This window comes from Dipteris shenzhenensis, chromosome 1 (genome assembly GCF_047967505.1).
Source record: "Dipteris shenzhenensis isolate YYH24624 ecotype China chromosome 1, Dip_SZ_1.0, whole genome shotgun sequence".
NCBI classification, from domain to species: Eukaryota; Viridiplantae; Streptophyta; class Polypodiopsida; order Gleicheniales; family Dipteridaceae; genus Dipteris; species Dipteris shenzhenensis.
Window position 1 is genome coordinate 1,690,676 of NC_141596.1, and position 20,700 is coordinate 1,711,375.

Below are 20,700 nucleotides of genomic sequence, written 5' to 3' on the forward strand. Positions count from 1 at the left end.
AGTCAGATGAAGCAGATTCTCGAGGAGGAGGATCATCTCCAAGTTTCACATTCCAAGTTGCAGGACAACTTCCATGGGCTGCAAGCTGAAAATGCTGCTCTCAAATCTCGATGTGATCATTACAGGTCTGGCTACCACATATATAAATCCAAATACGAGGACATCCGCAACCTCATGGACACAGTCGAGGAAGAGGCAAGGACCAGCCCCGGAACATCAGCACACCCACCACACCCACCCCCTCCCCCTCCCTGACCTTCATCCAACAAGCAGTAGCTCCTGGATCTTTTAGTTCGGTATTTCTTTTTGCGAGCTCTGTACATTTGGATTCTGCAGTTCTCATGTAAATAAGGAATTTTGGAGTTGTATGGCCATGAGCCAGTTTTTTTTTTATTAAAAGTTTTATAGTTGTAAGGCCATGCGCCCTTTCTTTCCAATTTTGGGATGTCAACCACAAGGTCACTTTCTTATTTGTAATTTATACTTAACTTTCTCTCACACAGATCCTCAGTCATTCACCGGGACGGTGAATGATAGTGGCGGGGGATCTGTTGTACTCAAAGTTTATGGCGACCCACCAAGAGTCACACCTGGGTCACGTCATGGTCACCTCAGCAACATGCCAAGTTGTTAGACCTTGGTCATACCTAGTCGCAAGCGTGTTCACATATGTTCACATCTTGGTGACATGGAACAGACTTGGACATGACTTGACATGGACATGACTTGGACATGACATGGAACAGACTTGGACATGACTTGACATGGACATGACTTGACCTGGACATGACTTGGGTATGACGGAAGCAATACATGACTGAAGAGTGCCAAACCTCAACCTCGACTCACCATGGTCAAAGTCAATCAGAGGGAAGTACTGGCGCAATGGTACATGGGATACACCTGTTGGTGCACATGGGAAGCAGTCCAACAGTTAAGAGGCATAGGTGGTGCACCAACCCTCTCAACCAACTAGTGTCAGGAGCGCAGGAGAACACGTGGAGCATGGGATTCACTGACCCAGGACAGGCTGGAGTGTTGCGAAAGCCATCAAGGACAAAGCGGCCCACAAACGGTGGAATGGCTAAGGATGGCTAAGGGTGCAAGAAGACATCCAATAGGAAGAAGGAGAGGAGATTGGTAGCGGGGGGTGGAGCAGAGGAGGAGAAGGTGAAGAGGGGGAAAGGAAAAAGGGAGAGGGACATTCTGGCAGCAGGAGGCGTGAGTGAAGGAGTGAGAGGCTAGAGTCAAGAGCTCGCCTTGTGTGTATCTTCTAGGGGTGTATCCGTCATCTTGCTTTCTAATGAGTTATGCTACTCTCCATCTCTGCTCGCTACTCTAAAATCTCTTTCCGTTGTGTTCTTTCCCCCCTCCTCTCCCTTCACCTGGTACAACGGACCTGTGTCATGTGCTTGAAGTTCTTGCCGTTCATATCGAGGGTTGGCTTTCGTGATGTTGTTCCGCTTTGGTCTTCTTCTTGCTCACATCACTTCAGCACTTGTACCGCTTGCACATAGTTGACACCATCTACCGCTTGCACATAGTTGACACCATCGACAAGCACTCGCCTACATACCATCCGTGACACTTATGGCATGTCTTACTCGCTTCTCGCACCAGTGGCCCTAGGCCTCCGGTAATACTTCCAGAAGTGTTAGGAAACCCCCCCCCCCCTCAGACATCTGGTTACGACACTGACTTAGCAAGTAGACACGTGGCAAATAGCCAGACTATTGATGTGATAGATCATTTCTGACGTGGCAACCTGACAGGAAGGTGGCCTGGCAACCAGGTCAGCCAGCTACCAAACCACTAATCAGTCTGGTTAGTCTAACCAGACGATAGTTGGTTAATCAGTAACCAGTCTAGGAAAATTAAAAAAGGACAGTTCTTACCTATTAGCTCTCACATGTCAGAAAACAGTCTGTCAGTACTTGCCTATCAGAAAACAAAAGAATATAGAAATATGCATGCCTTTGAACAGTAAAAGGAAGTCAAATGCAATTTCTGAGATCTATTGCAGTAACCAGAAAGGGGCAACAGAGCAGTTAAGGCCTAAGACACATGTCTTGAGCCAAAAGCAGATTCTAGGCATTTAGAAAATTGCATTGTCCGTCAGGGCAAAGTTGCAGATTTGAGTAGACCTCTTGTTGAGGGATTTTCGCCCTGAAAGGAAAAGGCTATGTGCATTGATTTCACACTCATTGTGTGAGAATTGACACGTCTCAAGTCAAGTTTGCAGAGATGGCTTCACAGGACCATGCTCATTCACCCCATGAGGGGAGTCCGTCAGAGGGAGAGTACGTGCCCCAAGAGGCATGTCAGATTGGTTGAGAGTGTACTGTCGGAGTAAAACAAGGCTGCCCCCTATCGCCTACCCGGCACCTAGACTCTCTAGGACCTACCGGCACCTAGACTCTCTAGGACCTACTGGAAAATAATAGAAACTTTACATAACGTTTTCTCATAGGGGGTGTCAGGGTTTAGGCAAAGACATTCTACCCATTCCTAGTGGCTGAGGCAAGTATTATACCTCTAGGAGGGGAGGCATTATGTCAATTTATGGCTTACCTTAACAAAGTTGAGAAGTTGGACGCCATTAGGATACCGTAAAAGGTGATGGAAGCTACACAAATCATGGGGTGGCTCAGAGAGGGAATGAAAACGATGGAATGATGGGGTATATAACAGCTGCTAATAGACGAGAAGATGCATGTGAAATTAGGGGGATAGTGATGCAGAAAATGCTACAGAAATTATGGCACAACCCGTGGACAGAAGTAATTAACCCAATGGACAGCTATGGAATGCAAAAATACCTTTGGGAAGACATCTCAATTTTTAAAAGAGAAACCTCTCAAAGGCAAGGGGGGCAACAATTATAGCAAGCCTGCTTCTAGTACCTCATCCTCTTCTACCTTGGCTGATGGGAAGAAGAAAACAAAGCCCTGTATTATTGCAGGAAGACAGGACATGACATCTCTAAGTGTTGAAAGCGCATTGCTTCCGAAAAGAAAAAACAACAGCAAGGTCTTGCAAAAACAAATGCCCTTGCTGCCCATGCGCACAGCCACAAGGCAGCACATATGGCTCATGATGAGTGGGCATTTGTTGTGACTTGCCACTGCAATTCATTCACACATGATGCAGCTTTGTCAGTTTCAGATTCTATGTCTGATTGGTATTTTGATAGTGGTGCTTCCAAGCATGCTACATCCTGCAAAGGTTTATTTTAGTCCTTGTGATGCACCTAAGGGAAGCGTTGTGACTTGTGCGAACAATGTATTCTATCTGGTGAGAGGGATTGGTTAAGTGCAGGTCATTTCAGTGCCAGGGGATGCAGTGACTCTTGTGGAAGTGTTATATGCTCCAAGTATAAAAAAGAACCTGATTTCTATCTCAGCCATCTCCACAAATGGCTCCAGGATTATTTTTGATGGTTAACATTGTGCTATGTATGCCAAAAGAACCTGATTTCTATCTCAGCCATCTCCACAAATGGCTCCAGGATTATTTTTGATGGTTAACATTGTGCTATGTATGCCAACCGGTAACTATGAAGTACTTACTGGCACACTTTCTAGAGGGATGTATGCTCTTGATGCATATGAAAACAGGCTGTTATAGAAGCAAATGCAGCTGCCGAATGGAATTTCCGATACACACTCGTGGCACGAGAGATTGGGACATCTCAATTATGGAAGTTTGGTGAAAATTCATTCTAAGGACATGGTGGTAGACCTTCCACCCATGCATGCACTACTAAATGTGTCTGTGAGAACTGCTTGTTGGGCAAAATGCATCGGTTCTCATTTCCGAAAGATGGGGCTGTTTGTGCATCCAAGAAGTTGCATGTAGTGCATAGTGATATATGAGGGCTGATGCGGACATCATCACTTGGGGTTATCTATACTTTGTTACCTTTGTCTCCTTTGTGGATGACTTTGGGCTATCTATACTTTGTCATCTTTGTGGATGACTTCACCAGACATACTTGGGTTTATCCTTTGAAGTCTAAGTCTGATGTCTTCTCTTGTTTTCAAACATTTCTTGCCATAGCTGAAAACAAGAGTGCAAACAAGATCTGACCTTCCACACTGATAGAGAGGGTGTGTATATGCATAGTTTTTTCCATATGTCACCATACGCATACGGCATACGGGTACGGAAGTATGATTGGAATATGATCAGCCCTTGGGGCTGAATCATATGTGACCCTAATTTTACAAAAAAAAAAAAGAAGGAAAATACACATTGTACACATTTAATTGATAGAGAGCTACAAAACTCTCAACTTCAAACTTGTATTACTTTTTAAGTGAAGAAATTGATAAAAAGATGTTTTCATGAAGATGTGGGAACCCCACTTTCCCCCCCAAAAAAAGGCAAGTATGATTGGCCGTACCATACATGTACGGAATAATTATTGTTCAGCCAACCATACGAGTACGGGACCAACTATGAGTATATGTCCCTTGAAATTTTAGATATCTTAGCAACCCAATGCACAGTGCCATACACTCCACCATAGAATGGAGTTACGGAAAGAAAAAATAAGACATTGATGGAAATGGCGAGATGCATGCTTAAGGGGAAGTCTTGGCCCAACAAATTTTGGTTGGATACAATTATGTGTGCCAACTATGTTCTGAATAGGATAACCACATGGGCGTTGAAGACCATCGCTCCTTATGAAGCATGGACAAGCTGGAAGCGTATTTCACACATGTGGGTATTTGGGTCCTTGGCATATGCACATGTTCCCTCTCAGCTAAGGCATAAGATGGAAGATAAGGCAATCGAATGCATTTTCATTGGCTATAGCTCACAGAGCAAACGATAAAAATTGTATCAGCCTAGCACATGCAAGGTTATTTTTCTGCCCCTCTTTCAGTCAAACACAGATTCAGATTATAATTTGCAGGGTACGAATCCCAATGATTCTAGTAATTCATAGCCTCCTCAAGATGCCACTATTGAGCCTGATTTGCAGCACTGGATGATCATGTTGTTGAACAGGTAATTGCAAAGGAGAGGGCTGTCATTAGACAGCAGAAAACAGTCCCAAGGTGGATCTTGAGACTCTTAGGGATAGGGAGCAAGCTGAGCCATTGGCTGGCCGCACAAGAGGTGGTCAGAAATAGATGCATGGCAATTTGCTTGATGTTGCATTGATTGCCAGTGCTTGCATTGAAGAACCCTTGCATTTGATAGTAGGATTCACGCAAATGGCATATGGGAGTTGTGTGACTTGCCAGTAGGCAAGTGTGTCATATGCACTAAGTGGGTTTATAAGTTGAAGCGGAAAGATGATCAGCGTAGACCGCTACAAAGCTCGCCTTGTTGCGAAAAGTTATACTTAGCAACTTGGCATTGACTTTGAGGAGGCTTTTGCTTCCACTTCACACATCACGACCATTTGATGTGTCATAGCCATTGCATCCCACAAGCATTTGGAGGTTCACCAACTTCATATTAAGACATCTTTCCTTCACAATGATCTACTTCAAGAAGTCTATGTCAGCCAACCTTTCAGTTTTGAGATTGAAGGTTTTGAAAATAAGGTATGCTGGCTGAAAAAGGTCCTTCATGGATTCAAGAAGGCACCCCTTGCATGCTGTGTTAAAATACATTCACATTTGTTATGCCTTTGATTTCTGAACAGCCCCACAAGGCGACTATTTATCTCTGGAGGAGTGAATCAGATTTTCTGATTTTGTTGCTCATTATGGGGCCAGATAGTCAACCTTCCAGTTTTGTGGTTGAAGGTTTTGAAAATAAGGTATGCTGGCTGAAAAAGGCCCTTTATGGATTCATGCAGGCACCCCTTGCATGCTATGCCAAAATACATTCACATTTGTTATGCCTTCGATTTCTGGACAGCCCCATAGAGGCGACTATTTATTACAGCAGTGAATGAGATTTTCTGATTTTGTTGCTCATTATGGGGCCAGATACACCGCAATTGCAGCTTTCAAAGCTGATTTGCAGAAATCATTTGCCATGACAGATTTGGGCAGGTTGCATTACCATTTTGGCATCCAGTTTGCTAGTTTTGAGGGGGGCATAATGATGAGCCAATCCAAGTACATTGGACAACACTTATAACACTTCCAGTTCGAGAATTGTAAGCCGGTTTCTACACATTGGAGCAAAGGATGGGAGTGACTCATTTGATGCTACTGTTTTTACTCGTAGGCTGTGGGCTGCCTTATCTATTTATGTCACACCTGGCCTGATCTGCAGTGTACAGTGTCTCAGTTAAGCAGGTTCATGCACAAGCCCAGTACACAGCGTTGGCAAGCAATGAAACCTGTTATTCTAATTCTTGAAAGGCACACAGCATTTGGGACTGTTATATGATGATAACTCTTCATTGGTTATGCATGCTTTCACAGACAGTGATGGCTGGGCTAGGGTGTTACGACACCTGCATGTCTCATAGTGGCAATTGTATCATGCTTGGATCTTTATGCATTTCTTGGCTAGCAAGAAGTACCCTGGCACCAACAAGAGCATGCGGACCAAGCTTGGGCTACTTGGTGGATCACCAACACCTTGGAGGCGAGGTTAAGTTTAGCTGAACTCCAAGAAAGGAGTTTCCTCCTGATACTCTCCAACATAGGGGCAACTGTTGTGAGGGAGAGATGTCGACACCGACCTGGCAGCCCAAATATTTGGTAGAATACCTTTGGATCCAAGTGAATCCAAAATCGGTGGAGTATCGTGGTCTCTAATCCAGAAGCCTTTGGATTTATTCCAGCCAATATGTGCACTTGTTGCCAAACAGAACAAATCCAAGGCTGCCTTGAATGAGGTAAGATTAAGTGGATTGGCATCCAAAAATATCATCAGCCAGCTCACTATCGAGAAGTTCCTCATTCTGTCTCAGGGGGCATCTCAGCCTAATAACATCTACCTGAGCTCTTGAAAATAAGCTCATCGCTTCAGCCATGAATAAGTAGAGAAAGGATGCAAGAGGGCATCCCTATCAGACTATTCTCGAAATTTGAAAGGATGCAAGAGGGCATCCCTGTCAGACTATTCTGGAAATCTGAGCCCTCTCCCCCTTAACTCCTCTAATAAGCACTGATTTGTACAACAAGGAGACCCCTCTAGTCCATGTATTTGAGAGTTCAAACCGTTGAAGGGTATTCTCTAAAAAAACCCCAATCTACTCTGTCATAGGCTCTTTCAAAATCCAACAGTAAAATGATAAGTTTTTTGGCCATTGTGCATAGCCCACCGAGAAGCTTCCCAAAAGGAGAATATGCTATCAAATATCCTTTTGGTATGCACAAAGCCCATTTGTGTATCATGGATAAGGTTTGGAAGAAGGGGCTGCGAACACAAATTAATGGCTTTTACCAAAATCTTATAACCAAGTTCCCAAGAGAGTGATGGGCCTCCATTGGGAGAGAATTTTTTTGCAATGAGATGACTGAGACCCTCTGTAAGTGAGTCAGGCATAGTACCAGAGTCCCATATGCTCTGCAAGGCTGAAGTCAAGTGATCCCCAATCATATCCCAAAAAGTAATAAAGAAGGAAGGGGACAATCCATCTTAACCTAGGAACTTGCCCTTGTGTAGGGCCAGAAGTGTAGTGCTGAATTCGTGATTGGTAAAAGGAGCATTAAGCATAACTATCATGTTTGGTTTTAGCAATACCGGAACATGCTGCCACACTCTATATCTGGCATTGTCTCTAGTTTGTGTGTCAGGATCTACAAACAAGAGGGAGGCATAAAAATTTGTAGCTATGTGCAAAACACCGTTCGAGTCAATAAGTTGAGAAATACATTCTCTACCATGTTTGGGGCCAACTGTAGAGAAAAAATCCTTAATGACTCTCCTTCCCATCTGTATCCAAAAGAATTCACGTGCATGAAAGGCATACTCTACTCTGTGATCTAGCAAACTTTGCTAATGAGTCCTTGCTGCACCAAGGAGCTCATAAATGGAAGCAATAGTAGGCCGTTTCTGCTCTTCCCTATGCAGGGCTACTAGCTGCTGTCTAAAGTCTATCTCCCATCTGAGAATATCAGGTCTTTTGGTGCTAGCGAAAGTGTGATGAAAATCTCTAATACCAAAGAGGGCTGTTGCGATGTGAGACATCTAATCTGTAAAACCTCTTCTGTAAGACCTCCTCTACATATAGGGCATCTGGAATTCTGATACGAATAGATTGATGTATCAAATGAGGGTCAGAAATAGCCATGACTACTGGAAAGTGATCCAAGGTGGAGACACTCGGTGCAATGCATATCGAACCTCATCTGACTAGTGCCGAATCATCTACATAAAATCTATCTATCCTTGTGTGAATGGGCATAAGCAACCTTTTGTTTGACCATGAACAGAAGAGAATGTGACAAAGTGTGAAAGGCATCATCTATCCAAGCGTCTCTACCATGGAACTGAAAAAAGAAGGCATCCTAAGCAGCTTTGTCTAAAGAATTTTTGCCTAGCATCCTAAGTAGCTTTGTCTAAAGAATGTTTGCCTAGCATCCTAAGCAGCTCTGTCTAAAGAATGTTTGCCTCCTCCTCTTCACCCCTTTTTCTCTGAAAGGAATTCCAGCATGTTGAAATCACCTCCAATAATGCATGAATCTACAATGGGGGCTCAAGAGAGAAGTTCTTTAAAAAAAAACACATGTTTCACTCTATGTTTGGGGCATACAAATTGAGAAGACCAACCTTACAACCCCCAATCAACAAAATAATCCACTCACTCTAGAGGGGATAATAATACCCTGTGCCACCACAAGGGGAAGTATAGAGGCTGAAACTGAGATGTAAGTTCCACCCGTAGTGCCTCAGGCAGGTGTCCAAAAAGTATGACTTCGGGCAGTCTTTGGCATCCAGAAAGTAATTTACCTGACTTTGGGCAGTCTTTGGCATCCAGTTTGTGCTCTTGGATAAAGAGAATGTCAATAGGTCCCCTAATGACACCTGGATGAAGCTAATCATGAATCAGCTGCCTCCGGTGGTGATGAGGCACACCGCCCAAGTCCTGTATGTTCGAGTTAACAATCCTCATTGGTGAGAGGATATGGAATGCCTTGCCACGACCTCATTGTGGAAACAGCTCTCTCTTGTGCCAAGAACCTCATGGAGTAGCTTTAAAGAGGAGAAAAATCCACAGGGGACAGCGCCCCCACCCCCATGGAGGGAGACATCCTATCAATTGGAATGCCCAAGACTGCACCTTCTGAATGTCTAGACGCGGTCCAAGATCATCAAGAGGAGAGAGAGTTCCTCCGATTCAGAAAAGGCATCGGAGTGCCAAGAATCCCTACCTATGCCGATGGAGAGGGAGTAGGGACCAAACCCTTCCCTCGATCAATAAGGGAGACTTTGGAACACAAGAGGTAAGGGGCTGCTTGGAAGGAGGAGAGGCTGGGAGAGGATAGGAAGGACTTGCAACAAGAGCCTCATCCAAAACTGGAAATGAGTCATCACTAGCAATTGCTTGACCATGCTCATGAGAGTCGGTAACCGTGCTGCCTATGGCTGGAATATCAGTAGAGGGGACTGATGCAAGGTCTGGGCAATGAGATGTGTCCTCCCGATCTACAGATGGGGAAGGAACAACTACTCTGATTGCCACCCACTGTGGGGCGATCGGAGGGGACGAGCAACTAGAGCAGTGGGTGGAGGATGCACACCATGTGCCTAGCGGGTTGAAGGCGCTTGATGTGTAGAATTTGCCAAAGGCGCTCTCTGTCGTATGGCCGCATCAGAAGATTTCTTAGGTCTTTTCTTTTTCTTTGGGCAATTCTAGCAAAGTGCCCGAAGGTCCTACGAATATGACATTGATTGTATCTGCGTGCAATCTCTACTCTCTGTCGAAAGAGAGAGCCATCTGAACGTTGGAGCATTGTGTGATCATTTGATATATTAGGGTTTGAGACAATGACTCTAACTCTAGGAACCCCATCCGATTTGACCGCCTTTGTTGCAGAAGAAGGCAAACCAAGGTGGGTTGGGGGGGGTGATGTCTATAACCTACCCAAAGAATGCTTCGATGGAAGCTAGAAGGCGATGGTAGACCCGTGGAAGACCTGTGCTTAAGGATTAGCTTTCAAATCGGTGGTTACAGCCCTGGAGAATCAAAAGACACCTGGAAAAGACCTCGTCCCAAAAGCTGAATATCTGAAAGGCGTGGAACAAGGTCCGGATGAAGAGCAGCAAGCATCCAGTGCTTAGCTTGAGATTTGAAGGGGTGGGACCCATGGACTTGTGAAGAGATTGGTAACGCTCTCAAACTCCACATCTTTTTTGAGTTGCAACAGCTTGTCTTCAGAAAAAGTAATGGTCCTCCCGGCTGGTGGATGTGGTCGAAAATTGCCTGAATGGGGTTCCAAGCGACAATCGGTTGTTGAAGGCCAACTCGAACACCAAGAATGCTCCGTCCGTCGTTTGGAGAGGGTTGAGGGGGAAAGGGAAGCACTAAGGGAAGGAGATGAGAGGAAGGAGAGGGAAGGGAACCTAATGGAAGGCTAAGGTGAGGACGCTAAGGGAAGGAATGACTGAGAGGAAGGACTGAGGGAGAGGGAGAGGCTGAGAGGGGGAGATATGACATGATATGATTGTACTGAAATCCACTGTGAGATCCTTCAAGATAATGGTGATCCCTTACAACCAATGAAAGAAAATATTACAAACTTTGTAGGGCTAGCTTGTGTGCTAGACCCAGTATCTTGTTTCAATGTTCCAAAACCTCCTTCAAGTAGCTTCCTAGCTTTTGGCTGGCTGCACCAACAGATTTTTTCAAAATATCTCTGTTGCCCTCATATCTTTCTCTGATTTGAGCACAGACTCTACATCTTAGGAGTACATACTGCTCAGTTTCTACCTATTCTATGGGGCAAATTTTACAGGTCCTTTCCTCTTTGGGGATCCTGGGTCTTGCCCACCTACCCCTCTCCACCTTGAGATCATGCAAACTAGTTCTGATTTGTCAAATTAAATGTATTTTAAATATTGATATGTCTTCCTTGAGAGGCAGAGGGAGGTGGAGAGGCTGAGGGAGAGGGAGAGGCTGGCTGCTGAAATTTGAGTTTGAAGTCCAGGGATAATACCTTGTCGCTTTTATTGATGGAGGGATTGCAGTAAATCAATGCTTCCTCTCCTGCGTTGCCTATCTACTAAGGATTCCAGTCCATTCAGCATTGCCTTTGGGATTGTAGACAAGCCATGCTCGTTTGGAAGGGGATTGCATGGCTTTTGAGTACTTCTTTTCCCTTCCCCTTTCTGGATCACCTAGGGCTCAGTGGCTTGGCTCTCTTTATTGGGGCCCTAGAAGTTTTATGAGATGCATAGCTCCTCCTTGGCTTTTTTGGTTCGATGTTCGGGGAAAGTTGTGGTGCCTATGTACCTGAAGCAAGGCTTTGTATCCTCCCTCAGTACATACACTATGAACTGGCATTATTCTCTGTTGGACTGTTTGTTCTCTACCTTGGCCGCCTTTTGTACTTTCTCCACAGGTCGTTATCACCCATGTCGCATGAATCTTCATGCCCTAGTGTCCTTTAAGTGGGTGGAGTTGGTTATCATTTACGCACCACATGCCAATGGGTCATAATTTGTTCCTTGCACATGGTAGCTGCCCCAACTCCATGTCCTAAAACTGCACCTTCAAAACAAGTATCCTGAAATAAGAATGAGTTCTTTCTTGCACAACCATGGACACCATCTCACCTGCGCTCGCCTCCCCCCCCCCCCCCCGCCCCCCCAAAGAGCCACAGTTCTCAATTAAAAAACTTCTACATACTTCTATTGTTTGCAGAAGTTGAAGCATATCAATTATTTTTTTGTTTTGTGTGATTGTAGAGGGGAGACCTTGAAACTATCATGTGGCATTCCCTACTAATTATAATATTTTTTGGTTGTTCTCACAATGTGTCCACCATAATGGGCAAATCTCTCTCTCTCTCACACACACACACACACACACACACACACACACTTTTTTTGGGTGAAATCTTTGATTGATTATATTATATGAGTAGCAACCTCAACACAAGGTGCTACAATTACATCAACTGAAAATTTCAGTATATGCCAGAAAAACCTCATGATCTATGCAACGGGTCTGTAAGCAATCAAAGAAAGATTGCTGCAGAGAACGCCTAAAAAAGCCAAACAGAGAGAAAGTAGGATCACCAAAGACTTTACAATTCCTACATGTCCATAAAGTCCATAGTGCCCAGTAGCGAACCCAAACGAAGAAAAGATGAAACTCTGCTCTGGATGGATGAAACCCAAATAGCCAGAAGAACTTCCTAAACGGAACAGATGGGAATCTTGCTTGCTCTTCCCTGAGACTTCTACAGGGTTGAGGTGGCACTTTCAGTCTCAGCCTTGGTTATTTTCCACCTCACTCTGAGGGGGTTTTATTTATCCTCATGATTTCATGATGTATTCCGCTTTGAGCTTGCTCTCGCGGGTTTTTTCTCTTACTTAATAGAAGTCTCTTTCTTGAAAAAAAAAAAAAAGAATCTCGCTCGTAGGTGCTGTCAAAGCAAATAAAAAAACTCATGAGAGCACGGACAATGCCAAAACAAGTGAGGCACAGTCTCCGAAGAAGCAAAACATTTGTAGCAAAGTACAAGAGCAATGTGTCGATGAGCTAATAGCTGTCTAGATGGAAACACTCCCAAAAGAATTCGCCAAAAGAAAACCTGTTGCCGAAGCAGTACTTTATAGGCTCAAAGTTGCTGTAATCTTTTCCTCCACCACTTGGCTGGGCAATGCATTCACCAAACAGAATCACCTCTCTTTGAAACCCAAGGTTGAGGCAAAAGGATTTTATACAATGCAGGTACAGTAATTTGAGATAGCCTCAAAGGACAAGAAGAGGACCCTGGAGAAGTCAAAAGTCCAATCTTCCAGCCGGTCCTGGAGTTCCAAAGGAGGAATCGGAACAAAAGGCGAAAGCATAGAAGTAATTTGTCGCCACAAAGGACGATAATGAGAGCCCAATCCATATGTAGTGGCTGCTAGAGAAAAGGGGAGCACAGTACCAGCATCATCTATAACATCAACAACCGAGGTGATGCCTTTAAACGAGACAAAGTAGGGACGTCGAGGTTCCTGTAAAGCCAAGGAAGGTTGAAAGACTTTTGACCAGTGAGTGCTTTCAGCTCTCAAAGAATTCCCAAGCAAAGATTGCCGTCCATTCGATTCTAGATGAGAAAGAACATGCTTCCAGTCAAGAAGCAAGCGGGAGACAAAAGGGCAACCAGGCAAAGTGCCATCAGTGTAGCCAAAAAAGAAATCCCATTGATCAAGTTGCAAATGACCAAACATAGAAATACTGATATGAGTGACGAGAGTCCTAATCATAAGAGCCCAAGGCTGATCACCTTGTAGAAATTGCAGCAACCTTTTTCCCCTGTGGGCAAGAATATGTACATGAATATCCGTGATGTTCAATCCACCATGCATCTTGGGAGAACAAATGTGATGCATCGAAAGCAGCCTGAGACTTTTTCTGCCATGTTTGGATCGCCAAAAGATTTCCATAAAGACAAACATGAAAGATGTAAGATCTGCCTTAGTGAACATGATCAATGGCAAGTAAAATTGAATATATGCCACAAGGATGGACTGCACTATTCGAAGACGAACGTGCAAAGGCCAGGTTGCCAGTTTCCAATAGTCAAGCTTTTTCCGAAGCTTAGCCAAAACCCAATGAGTTTGTTGTTGGCGAGTGAGTTCCCACCCCAAAGGGTAACCAAGATGACGAACAAACTAAGTGGGTGGAATGATATCCCCGGGCCATAATAGACTATGCCAGTCTTTTGGAATGCAAAGGGAGCAGCTTAGACTTCTGAAAAGTAACATGAAGACTAGCTGCCAAACCATAAATAGAGAGGGTCTGCATCAAGGCACCAAGATAATGGGGCGTATTCTTCGAGGTAAAGAAAGAATCATCAGCATAAGCTTGAGCAACCATGCTGCGATTAGCATCCAATTCCAAGCCATGAAGTGATCCTGTAGCCACAAGATGATCAATATATTGCAGCATAGGATGAGTAGCAATGGCATACAGTAAAGCACTGAGAGGGCATCCCTGGCATCAAGGCACCAAGATGATGGGGCGTATTCTTCGGGGTAAAGAAAGAATCATCAGCATAAGCTTGAGCAACCATGCTGTGATTAGCATCCAATTCCAAGCCATGAAGTGATCCTGTAGCCACAAGATGATCAATATATTGCAGCATAGGATGAGTAGCAATGGCATATAGTAAAGCACTGAGAGGGCATCCCTGGCGGACTGAACAACAAAGAATCCACTCAGAAAGAATGCAAGCCACATTGCTATCTCTGTAAAGCCAGTAAATAACCTACTGCATTTTGGTCCAAACCCCAAAGCCCGCATAGTTTGCGAGATGAAATCCCATTGAACTTTGTCAAAGGATTTTGCAATATCTACCTGCAAGAGTAGAACATCTTGCTGCGTGTATTTGGCATATTCAATCCCAATATAAGCATTGGCAATGTTATCTGTGATATGGTGACGTGGAACAAAGCCATATTGGGAGGGATGCAACCCATCATGCAAATAACATTTAATCCGATCAACTACCATTTTGGCAATGATCTTGTAAATGACTGGCATGAGTATGATTGGCCTCCAATCACCAAGTGAATCACATAGCTGCTTCTTTGGAATCAACTTGAGAAGACCCTTTTTCCATGACACAGGCATCTGCTGATTTTGTGCGTGCACACACACACATACACACACACACATAAAAGAGAGCCTATAGGTCAATTTGGCAGTATTTGGCTCCCTTGATTTCCTATTGTTATATTGGTTTATGGGTGGTACCTTTGTAAACAATATGATCTCACTTTGTCCTTGATGGAAATATGGTGTTGAGGGAGAGAGAGAGTAGGCTAGGGTGAGAGGAAATGATACCTAAATGAAGACATAATGAAAAGGATTTCATTCATGATATCCAATGATGTGACAAGTGAATTACAAGCCTTTATGGAATAGGCACTTTAGGATAACTCCCAAAGTGACACGTGGCACTCACAGTTAGAACCACTACTATAACTCCTAGTAAAACACACCAACACACACTCTTTGGCTATGATTTCTCCAACACCCCCCTTCAAAGCAAAGAGTGTGAGATCCAATATGTAAGGAGTAGATCGATCCCCCCTCCACCGCAATACTGCAAAGAGCAAGTCCAACTATCTAACACCTCCCGTGTGATAGTGACTTCTCAGTCAGCTTGCAACCGGAAAGGGTAGACCATCACTCGTCACCCCCCCTACCTCTGAAGTGGGTGGTCAACACAATCATACCAAAGTAAAATATAATACAATCATTTTTGGGGGACAACCCAAGGCAGAGTACCCTTATTGACTCCAAATACATTCATTTTAGAGTGACAAGGCTTACAACCTTTATTGACTCAACACAAAAACACACATCATATATGGTCTAGAAAGCCCAAGAGTCCTAGTCATAATGTTCCTCAAGAGAGAGGCCGTGAACCTCAGCAGCAGTGGTTGCATGTATCTCCCCAAGGGGCTCATCAGGTTCAGCCTGGTCTTGAGCAATAAGATTGGCATGGTGCTTCTCTTGTTCCTATTCCTTCTTCTTGAAGCAATTAGCCTCAACTTGTCCTTTTCTTTTACAAAATTTGCAAATATTCTTGTTTGTCTTCCTTTTGCTTGTGGAAGCAAAGAGCAAGGATGACATCTTTGTTGCGGCGGTCCTTTTCAATAAGTAGAGCCACCATATCATCAAACGTGGTAGTGCCAAGGTGTAGAACACACACTCTTTGGCTATGATTTCTCCAACAGTACTTTTTGCAAAAGCAATCAAAACTTTTATAAGTAGTTTCATTTGACCATAGTTACAAGCTTATCCAATTGCTGTGGCCGAACACCATGTTAATTTTCTTTGCCTTTGATTTTGGAGTTTATTACTCTGAAAAAATTTGGTGCTTTTCAAACATGTGATGCTGTTAACTTGGGATATTTGCACATTGAGCTTAATTTCAAATTTATCTTGGGTTCTTGAAAATACATGCTCACATCATGGTTTTTTGTATGGGTGTATGCAATCCTATCTAGGTGCAATTATAGGAAATGAACTTTAGTTTACATACGTCAGATGCTTAGAGAAATCAAAAGCTTATCAAATATCTTTTGCTAAGAGTAAAGTAACATCTAGCTCTTGATACTACCTATGCCCATACATTTAAAGTTTGTTATTTATGTAGGCAATCTTTCACGATGCATCTAGTGCGTTTGATGACCTCTTGGGCAGTGGTTTGTGATGTTTGGTACCTTGAGCCTCAAACTTTACAGCCATCGGAGACACCTATTGAATTTGCTGAACGGTGAAAATCATTTCTTTAGTTTTGAATTGCAGAGGTTTTAGTTATGTGGTAAAACAACTTTCCTCCCATCAGAATTACGATGCATATAGAAATATTCAAACTCTCTTTGTTAAGAATGTTTATTTCTCTTTGCAGAGTTCGTGATATGATAGCAACAGCAGCTGGAATTAAAAAAGTTCCTTGGGATGGTTATTTGAAATATTATAGGCCGAGTCCCAAGCTCACGGAAAAAAAGTAATCCCTTTGACTCATTTCGTATGTGATTTGTTTGGAAAATCCTGCTTCATACGGGTGTGTAGTTAAGGCTATAGTGAACTTTAATGTGGAGAGTGAACATGGTTCCAGATATTTTCACAATCTCTCAATTTTATTCACCTAGAGACATTGCATTTCTTTGCAGCCACATGAAATAAAAGACTTATTGGTTTGTACTTCAAAATATAGACTATCATATTATTTAAAAAATTTCTTTCTCAAGAAAGATACTTCTATTATGTAAAATTACAATAATCTGGCAAAAATGAGAATGGCTCAGCCAATCAGGAGTCTGAAGATGCCATATTAGACACTAGGGGACACTTTTCCATTGGCTGCAAGTGCCACACCATTCCAGTAAGAGACTCAGAGAAGAAAGAACTGCCTCTCCACTCTTTGTGAAGAATCGTTCTTATGGCCGATGTAGATTTAAAAGTCCCCTGCATGCTTGACCAAACGACCATCAAGGTATGTACAATGTTGGTCCAATTGCTAGCTATGCTATGAGCTGGTTGGACCTCGCTGCCGTCTATAGCCATACATCTGGATCTTCAAATGTGCTAGGTAGTGATGCTCAGAATAATTTCCCAACGCATGTCCAACGATGATGGTGAGGTCTGTACTGAGAAGCAAGAGCAGTGTGCCGACAAAACTCTACAAGATTATATGAATTATGATAGCCCAAGAAGTTATCTGACTCTCCTAAAATATCTGAGGCCCAGACAAAGAGAACCAGGCACTGAGCTCTAATTGATGAACAGCAAGACCTGACCATAATCCCTGATCCTGGCTTGCCTGCATTCCCAGAGGCAATGCTGAATAGTCTCATCAACAATCAAACACTGAGGGGCTAGGGCAAGAAGGACTAGCTCCAAAAGTCTTCCTGCAACAATTTATTGCAATCCCTCCATGGAACGAAAAGCCAGAAGAAAAGAGGGATTTCCAAAACTTCCTCCAAAATTACCTTTGCAAGTTTGTAGTGATCTAAAGGCTCTCTTGATAATGAGCTGTGGATAGTTAATGATTTCAAAGTCAAAGAATGGAAGGCTCTTGGAGTGATTGTATCCACTCTCACACCTGGATCCTATAGTTTATGGGAACACCCTCATTGAGGCATAGCCTCCAAATACCAATGGGAATGTCCTCTAGATGAGGGTCAATGTACTAGTAGCATCAATGTACTAGTAGCATAGAAGCATTGCTTCACATGGTCCACTACTCTGACCAGCTCAAGGTGTGCATCCAAAAATAGCATCCTCATTAAAAAATCTAACCAATCTGCCCCTGGTTTGTACCTTAAAGACCATGGTGTCTCCACCTCTATAACGCATGAGACCTATAACCTGCAGCAGCACACGTGTGCCAAAGAGAGCTTCCATCCATTTATTGGTATGAGCTGTCCCCATCTCTAGTGTCAAGGGGTGGCTGCATCTATTGGAACAATCCTTCTACTGCTCGCTCTGAGATGACGAACTAACCTAGAGGTCTAGCATGGCCATAGATTCTGCAAAAATAAAGACCCATCCAGTAAAATTTGAACCCCAATTGGAAGAGTCCGCATCACCGACCCAAAAGCCGTTGTCTTTGTGCCAATTTCTTGCTACAAGGAAAAAAAAATCCAAGGCTGTCCTAAAGATAGTAAGGGTCTGAGAGGAGGCATCTAAAAAAGCAGCTGTGCCATCTGCAAGCTCGACGTCCAACAACTCCTCTTCTTGTCCGATAAGTGAAGGCGGCATAAATTATAATCCCATAGGCTTTGAAGAGCTGAAGTAACATGATTACCAATGTTCTCCGAAAAGGCAATGAAGAAGAAGGGGGGCCACTCCATCTGAACCAGGGTATTTATCCTTATGCAAGGTAGATAATCCAGTCCATAATTGTGAATTGGTGAAAGTTGCATCAAGTGAGATCCTGATATCCAAACTCACCACCAAAGGAACAATCTGCCAAACCCTCAATTTGGCAATATTTCTCTCAGGCCTGTTAGGGTTTGCTGTGAGAAAGAAAGTCTTTGAAAGATGGAAGGGTCTATGAGACTAAGAAAACCAAATACAATAGAAGCTAAGGGGTGGAACCACTAAAGCGGGCATCCACTCCGAAAACTAATGTTTGAGATGAGAAAAACAAGTAGGGAAGTGGGGGATCCTTGTAGGGAAACCACTTGATCAACTGTTGTGTAACATGTTGGAACCTGTATTTGCCATTTGCAGGACCAAATCTGTCAGCCAGCTGAGGATAGAAGAGATGATCTCGGCTGGTAGTGGCTCTGGCTCGTGTTGTCAAGAAAGGAAGTCGGTGATAGAACGCTATTGACACTTAATCCAGGCAACCTGTTTAGATCCCTCTCTCCTCCTCTATGGTCTTCGAAAGGTAGCTCACCATCCAGCAAGCACCACTGTCACTCGTATCATCTCTCACCCCCAGTCAGAGAGTAACGAGGGGATATCTAGATTATGTGGTCCTTATGTGTGGATCAACATGATGAGGAGTCTGTCGTGTTATACATCTAGATCTCAATTGCCTTGTTTCCCCTATAGCCTTTGGGCAGCGTCTCCTGCGTGGAAGGAATCTGTGAACCTCCTTCGACCAGGCTCCTACGATCCCTCCTTGTCTTGTCTCCGTGCTCGAACAAGCCAATCTCTATGTCGCTGGGCCTCGAGTAGGAAAGTTGCCACGCGTCGTTGATCTCCTATGCACATGGAGCTCTAGGAGGTCCTGTTTGATGATTGGGTTCACCATTTGCATGTCAGAGCTATCAACTTCTCTGGTCTCCCTCCGCCGCTAGTGCCATAGAAGAGTAGCATAGTTGTCATGGGGACGTGAATTTCATGTGTAGCTAACCCCGTGGCTACTTCCGTGGTCACTTTGGCTGAGGGAACTGGCCTTGAGGAAGCACCCACTTCCTAGAAGTCCCTAGTCCAATTTTCAGTGCACCTACTAGGCCCAAATGCTAGGGATTGAGGGGTCTAAAGGTTAGGCCCAAGAGAAACCGATGTTTCATTGGTTTAGAGGGTAGGATTTTAATGTGAGGGGAAAACCAATGTTTCGTTGGTTTTGGTGGGTTGGAGCATTAATGAGGGGGTCACGTGGCAGCCCCTCATGCATACCCACCTACCCCTTCCTCTCCTTCCAAGGCAAAGGTACGGATTTGACGTCTTCTCTGGCTGGCTTTTCATTTCTCACGCATCCTGAGGTCAAAGTTTCTCCACCTTTGTCTCTAAGGCTGCCCCCCAAGGCCTCCATACGGCTGTACAGAAGCAGTAAATCGTGGCTGTACGGGCTGAGCTCGACTCCCAAGGTGCCCAGTGAGGATTGTACAGACCCTTTGCTGCTGTACGGGCTTGATTACCTGCAGTACGCACTGTTTTCTTTGCTGTACGGACATTTCTACACGCATTCCAAGGCCTCTAGGCTGTTGTACGGACCTGTTGGCAGAGGCAAGACGTATGGATGAATTTGTTGCTGCTGCTGCTGCATGGACTGCTTGGGCTCATTCTTCAAGGCTTGTACGGTGGTTCGTCGTGCTTTTCAAGGGCAAGCTGCAGGTTGCAAGTGGACCTTGCCATGGCAGACTAGCTCCCTCTCTCTTGTCCTGGCCTCTTCACCAATGAACCTTGCTCTTCTTCTTTCATTTCTCAGCTCCGAGTCTCCTTTCTCTCTCTCTCTTACTGCCTGGACGCCATTTGTACTTTGCTGGGGGCTTGGACAGAGGAAAGGTGTGAGATCTGAGCCCGCCCCTCTTACACGAACAGCGGGTACAGAAGTCTGGTTTCTCTTTGATTTGCTTTTGCTATTTTGGAAGCTTGTTATTTTGCATTTTGTTGTCTAGAGCTCTTTCTGGGCCCTACAGGCTGTAAGAAGATACCTAGTCACAAAGGGTATGCCTGGTCGGTGTCAGAGAGACACATTGGTTGCAGTTTGATGCATTGAGGCTTTTTCAGCACTTCTGGGGATTTGCATTGATGCCTTGTCACAGTCAGGAGTCAAAGTTGTTGAGAAATGCCTTAGTTTTGACTTTAGCACTTGGGTACTAGTGATGCACTGAAATTGGATGCAGGCAGAGGCTAAGTGT

The 20,700-nt window shown here is 44.1% G+C and overlaps 1 protein-coding gene across 1 annotated transcript in view; it reads left to right on the forward strand.

Moving 5' to 3' along the window:
• The window catches only part of LOC147905234 (glycerol-3-phosphate acyltransferase 9-like), a 120,796-nt gene that overhangs the window by 91,521 nt on the left and 8,575 nt on the right, over nucleotides 1–20,700 (forward strand). The window contains exons 12-13 of the mRNA XM_087379147.1: nucleotides 16,254–16,373; nucleotides 16,509–16,607. Coding sequence (XP_087235273.1) covers nucleotides 16,254–16,373; nucleotides 16,509–16,607 — 219 coding nt within the window. The remainder of the gene's footprint in view (nucleotides 1–16,253; nucleotides 16,374–16,508; nucleotides 16,608–20,700) is intronic.